This window comes from Misgurnus anguillicaudatus, chromosome 17, assembly GCF_027580225.2.
Source record: "Misgurnus anguillicaudatus chromosome 17, ASM2758022v2, whole genome shotgun sequence".
NCBI lineage: Eukaryota > Metazoa > Chordata > Actinopteri > Cypriniformes > Cobitidae > Misgurnus > Misgurnus anguillicaudatus.
In genome coordinates this window covers 30,512,808-30,519,439 of record NC_073353.2, presented here as the reverse complement: position 1 = coordinate 30,519,439, position 6,632 = coordinate 30,512,808, and the positions used below count along the sequence as shown (strand labels likewise).

The 6,632-nt window shown below is 35.1% G+C and overlaps 1 protein-coding gene across 1 annotated transcript in view; it reads right to left on the bottom strand.

Moving 5' to 3' along the window:
- Window positions 1-2,630: 2,630 nt before the first annotated feature.
- pdia5 (protein disulfide isomerase family A, member 5) overlaps window positions 2,631-6,632 on the bottom strand; it is an 88,285-nt gene continuing 84,283 nt past the window's right edge. The window contains exons 16-17 of the mRNA XM_055214859.2: window positions 6,219-6,353; window positions 2,631-6,089 (exon numbers count right to left, since the gene is read on the bottom strand). Coding sequence (XP_055070834.2) covers window positions 6,009-6,089; window positions 6,219-6,353 — 216 coding nt within the window. The 3' untranslated portion in view covers window positions 2,631-6,008. The remainder of the gene's footprint in view (window positions 6,090-6,218; window positions 6,354-6,632) is intronic.

Sequence of the window (6,632 nt, the reverse complement as noted above, 5' to 3'; positions counted from 1 at the left end):
CTAATGTAACTAGGTATTGTCCACCTCTGCTATCAAGTCCACTTAAATTCAATTTAAGCTGATAATAGTGAGTTTTACTGGCATTTTTCGCAGCAGCCGCTAAGAAAACCAGACATTTTGTTGAATCATTTGCCACTCAACAGGGCGAGTTCCGGCGTGGTCACGTGGAAAAGTGACGTCAATGCATACTCTCTTTTAGGTCTCAGAAAATGTATTACCCTTTTTAAAAAATATATCTACAGTGGTGTTGTCTATTTTGATTTGCACAAGTTACTATTACATACATACATCAAAATGCATTCTGTTCCTTGCACATTATTATGTGGACTATGATCTTTAAAAATAAATTGTAAAATAAGTGTAAAGTGACCTCCTGTAAACACCCACTTTAACAGCACCATGCATTAAAGATTGACATCTATTATACTGTAGACAGCTAGGTGGAAGTCTCCAGCTATGTTTTTAATGCATGAGTGTTGGATTGACACGAGACAGGATGTGGAGTTGTTATTAGTTGACCTGAGAATTGAATGTGTCTCTGGCAACATATTATTTTTTTGTTTCCGTTACTGCTAAAACACATACTGTATGTTTTTCACCTCTTCTGCAATGCGTTAGTATGGATTTTGCGGCGAGTGCCACACATCATTTTGATTATTGCTTTGAGAGGGAGAGTAGAGAAAAAAAAATCATTGTTTTTACAGTAATGATAATAGGGCGTATTCATGCTATTGATGTTTATACTGAGCAATGCCTTCGGGTGAGCTGCACCATGGTCCCACCGGACCTCTGGGCACACAGCACTGCTCCTAGTATGTTCAGTGACGAGCGCTTTAGTATTAAAGGGATAGTTCACTTTTAAAATGAAAATTCTGTCATAATTTACTCATCCTCATGTTGTTTTAAACCTGTATGAATTTCTTTTATCTAATGAACACAAAAGAAGATATTTTGATAAATGATGCACACAGCAGATAGTGACCATTGACTTCCATAGTAGGAATAAAAAATATTATGGAATTTAATGGGTACCGTCAACTGTGTGCTTACCATCATTTATCACAATACTTCCAAAATATTTTTTTCCTACTATGGAAGTCAATGGTCACAATCTGCTGTGTGTTTACCATCATTCCTCAAAATATCTTCTTTTGTGTTCATCAGAAAAAATCATACAGGTTTAAAACAACATGAGGATGAGTAAATGATGATAGAATTATCATTTTAAAGTTAACTATCCCTTTAAAAATTGAAATGCTGTTTTGGCTAACATTACAGAAAAAATGAATTAACTCTTCAAAATAAAGATTCCTTTTTGTCGACTGAATGGTTCCTTAAAAAACATTAATATGCACAGAACCTGTCATTATTTAGTCACCCTCATGTCATTAGGAATATGTTATTTTTTCTCCCCACTGTTAGGGCTGTCACAATGATTAAATAATCATCTAATCGTGATTGTTTGACCTCATCGCGATCATTTCAGATCACCGCGATGATTGCACATCTCTCTAAAAAACACAAGGGGGAGCTGCAGCACCTGTATAAACAAGACAGTATCAGATTACTTTTAAATGTGTTATGTGTATTAATATTTACTGCCAGCCAACCCTTGCAAAATATTTAATTTAATTTAAATAATTACAACAATGTGTGAATATTATTTCATAAACAAACAAAAAAAGGTATGAGAATTAAAAATGTGAAAGCAATAAAACAGGCAATTAATTGTCATAATTGTCAAAGCACTAAAACAGGCAATTAATCGTCATAATCATTACAATTTATATGACAATTAACTGTCAGCCAAATTTCATAATTGTGACAGCCCTACCCACTGTTGAACATGAAAATAAATTTAGCAAAATGTTCCCGTTATAATAATGCATAAGACAAAGTATAACACATCGTGATCTACATATTATCTCCGTAATGTTCATTTGAACTGACATATTCTTCCTCTTTTGTTTAAACACTGAGTGCTATATGGGTGATTCTCACGAAAACTTGGTTTTAAAAATGTCAAGCATGAAATGTAAAAATTGCTTAAATTTACTTTTTTTCCCACCAGACATTGAAAAACAAAGTCTGGAGTAAATGGGAACATTAATTTAAAAACTTTTAATTATCATTTAACACTTTTTGTAACAATTTAAAAAATTAGTCCTAAAAAATCTCATTACCGCAACAGTCAGAAAACATCAACACTGACATATTTTCAAAATGACATGACAAACCTGAAAGAACATAATTTGGAGATTCTGCACATGCATTTAAAATCAAACTATTATGCTTCTATTTATTAAATTAACATTTAATAACATCTGTTGCGGTAATGATAATCAAAATGTCGTGTAAGTATTCTGACAAGACAATATTTCAAATTAACTGTAAAAAAAAATGATCTTACCTGGTAGCCATCTTGAAGTAACTGGTCCATGTGCTTGAACACTCAAAATCAAACTTTATTAAAATTCTGTATGTGTGCTTAAACTGTCTCAAAAAGTGTTGCGGAGGATGAGAACATCAGGCATGGACACATCATTTTCCTAATTTTTCTTCATTATTATTATACATGAATATTCAGTAAATATTTTTTCTGTCATCTAAAGTAGTCTAGCAAAACATCCATTTATTTTTGTGTTAATTTGATTAAATTACAACATAACGCATGTTCAAACACAGCCGGACACATTGCGGTAATGAGAATTTCAGCAGAAAATGAGATAAAATTTACAATTTTAAATTCTTATGTTGAAATCACACATTGTGCAAGGTAGAACACAGTATTGTGTTAATTCTGATGGTTTTTAATGTTACTATATTACACATTTTAAAGCTAAAATCATTAGTGCCGTGGTGTTTCAATGGTTTCGTGAGAATCACCCATATCTGGGCAACAGAGCATTGCCTGCGCCCTCAGTAGCTTTCTTTAGGTTATTTTGATGATTATCTTGCTCTCCAAACCATTAAACTGCTACATATTGAACTTAAAAAACTTGCAATGTATTTCACCAACAGGTGTTTCTCCACAGGCATTTTCCCTTAAGTTTCCAATCTGTCAGGCAGCACACTCGTCGCTCAAGGTTTTAACTTAAGTTTGACAGTAAACGGGTTAGCTTTTTTGAGTTTATGACAGGATAAGTCCAAGACATGAAACTTGACAGAAAGGCTTGCTGATAAGCAATCACTGAGAAATAACACACCTCAGATTTATCAAGAAATGTATTTGTTGTGCTTCTCACATACCTACTGTAACAGCAGCATAGACCTAAATTTTGTCTTCCAAATTGGGCATATTGGGCAGATCTATAATTTTTTTTCCTCTGTTGGAAATTCTTCTTATTCCTAAAGTGGATAAAAGCTGATAAGTGGTTATTATGTGTACGTGTATTGCCTAGACAAAATAGAGGAGCGAGTCAGGGGAAGTTTACTTAAAACTAGAGCTAAATGTGGAGTTGTGTTTATCAGGGCCAAGTGGAAAACAAATAAGCTGTCTGCAGATTAGACAAAGTCAGCAAACCAACCAACATTTGTTCCTCGATATTGAGAAACAACCATTTGTGCAATTTGTGCAGAAAATGCCCAAATAGATTTTTACATTTGCTGAAGAGAATGTAAGTGCTGCTTGTATTTGCAAAACCCGCTGCCACATTGCCAAAGCCTTGATATTATAAAAGATGTTTGGAGTCAATTCTAGGGCATTGCTAAATGGTTGACTACTGGCCTTAGTCAAAACAGACAACTGTACTATAAGTCGAAATAATATTCAGCAGATATATATGCCTGGGTTCCCCCTCCAATGTAAATCTAATCCTGATCCATACACCTAAATTCATTACTTTAAAACCAATAAGTGTGTAGTGCTACCAGCTCCATTTAACATGTTTTACTATGATTGAATCCATTCTGCACATTTACCCTTAATTCTGCTGAGCCTGCTGATAATATTACAAATCCACCTACTGTACAATACATTTTATCTTGAGCTAAAGAAGCTGACTTTCCAACATTTCTAATTAAACATTGGCAATCCATAATAGTTTCATTATGTTAGGCATGTATACTTAATGATGACAATGTTTTTTGGAAATGTATGCCTTTTATTTTGCATTGTGTTTGTACATATGGCTGGGCACAAAAAAATAAAGACGACAGTGAGTTCTTGGCGTTATTGTGGAAGCTCTCACATTCCACAAACCTTTGGGATAAGACAAAGCAAAATGTTCAACAACAGAATAACTCAATGGAATTAGATAAAGCCCCCTGACCATTTAAATATAAAAGATAAATGCCAATGAATATATGAACCATGTCTCTACAGCAGCAGCAGCAAAGCAACAAAACAAATCTCAGCAAGTGTTATTTAATCATAAAGGACCATTGACATGTAGTCAAGCGATGCATTTCTGTATTGAGAGCATTTTCTTTAACCTGCCTGTCCCTCTCCATCAATAGCAACCTTTTTAGACTTGTGATATGATTTATACCATTTTACCCTTAACAGACACAAATTTGAACTTGACATCATTGGATAAAAAGTGAAATATACGCCTCGACGCTCCTTGGCTCATGATGCTTATATTACTATACTGCTTGCCAAAGATTTAGCAAGAAAATGTAAACTGAATTCCTGTTCAGATGTGTTTGTTCCATCTCCTGAAGACACGTGTAAACAATTTATAATTCGACGACATGAATAGTGAACACCCAACTGGAATGCAAATTAAGATGTGTGCTAGCTCTCCCCAATTGTGTCTTGCTTTCCCTGAGAACCTTATTCATAATAAAACGAACCAAACCTTTGAATTATACAACTAAAGTTAAGCTACAAGACCATTAAATATGTATACTGCCTCGAGCAGGGAGTTTTCCCACAAACAGTAGTTCAGTTGCCAAAGAGATTGGTAAGGATCGTGCCAATAGTGCCACACCTAGGAGACCTCGAGTATCACAGATATCCTGTAACATCCAATGATGGATCAACCAGCAAGAACCGTTAAATGAGCATCACTCTTCTTCCTGCATCCTCTGATGATGATGATGATAATAAATCTATCCGGTTATGACCTAGGGCTCCAGTTATTACCTTCGCCTTTCATTTGCATGCTTATAAGAGGAAATGTCCATGTGTATTAGAGATACAGAATCATTAAGAGGGGATAGTTTAGACTGTATATAATTAGATTAGACGTATAAGTACACAAGAGCCTTCAATGAACACAGAATATTAATTTCCAATTGGCCAATATGAAGGACCAAGACTTGTTTATAAGATTAAACTTCCAAAGAAATGTTTGAAAACTACTATCGAGATCTTTTGTTTTTGGCATTTTCTAGTTTTCCATATGATTTTATTCTCACACATCAACATGACTTAGTTACAATAAAAAACGACTTGCTTGAATACATGTATTTGCTTTGCCTTTTGGCCCTAGTATTTTCAAACCAAAAAAATTCAATGCAATGCACGGTTTGGATTTATCCAAACATTTAAGGCCACAAAGTTGAGCTACAACAACTTTCTCCAAAAGCCATTATGTCAGCATTTTTCCAGATTTTTTCTTTTATACAAAAATATTTGCAGATACGATTGTACACATTATGTCTCTTCACTGGAATGGGAGTAAAGACAATGCGTCCCGCTGATAACCGGCTTTCCCCATTAACACAAGTCACCATCACACGTACGAGACCCTTGGGGAACGAGGGTCCAGTATTGCATAGATTTCAGGTGTATGTAGATTACAGTAACTGAAGTCACAGTATTTGGGAACAATTTCACAAAACATGAAGAAGAAATAATAAAAAAAACTACGACAAAAAGCAAAGTCTAAAGTTTTTTTGATGGTTGTACATTGGTATTACAAACATAAGGGCACCGTTATATATAAAAAATAGCGTTTTAGCTGAGGTTTTCAAGTCTGTGGCGTCAGTGCTGGGATGTCCCTGCCCAAGTCACAGTGCAATGATAGGCTCCCCCCATGGACATGACCACACCCACATGATTAAAGCTCATCCTTCCGCTTTCCCACTTTCTCCTGGTCTCGGCCCCTGAGATTTCTCATGAAACCTATGAAACCGGCTTCCTGTAATGGAAACAAAATGCAAAACATTTCCAGTGGCCAAAAAATGAAACACAATGACATTCAAACATAATAAGAGTAGGTAGTTGTCCAAACAGGGCAGTTTTTTACGTGTGAAAGAACAACACTTACCCCTCTTTCCCCATTGTATTTCTCACTGAATTTGCCGTAGTTATAATAGCTGAATGTTGGGTAACCCTCAACCCCTTCCTGTTTGCACAGCTCATGGTTCTGTCCCTTTGTGCAGTCCACTGCAGCGTACGCAATCTGAAAAGAATAATTATTTGGATATAAAATTTAGCTCGGTCATAGACCAACAACTCCACAAGTCCAAAAATAACATGGTACAGCACTGATACGATCACAGTATTCCCTATAGTTTAGTTGGTAGAGTTGCAATGCAAAGGTCATGGGTTTGATTTCAAAGAAACACACTGCTTAAAAGAAAAAGTGTATATCTTTAATGCACTAAGTTGCTTAAGATAGAAGTGTCCACCGAATGTATAAATGGAAATGATAAATGTCCAGAAAAACTTAATTTTAAAA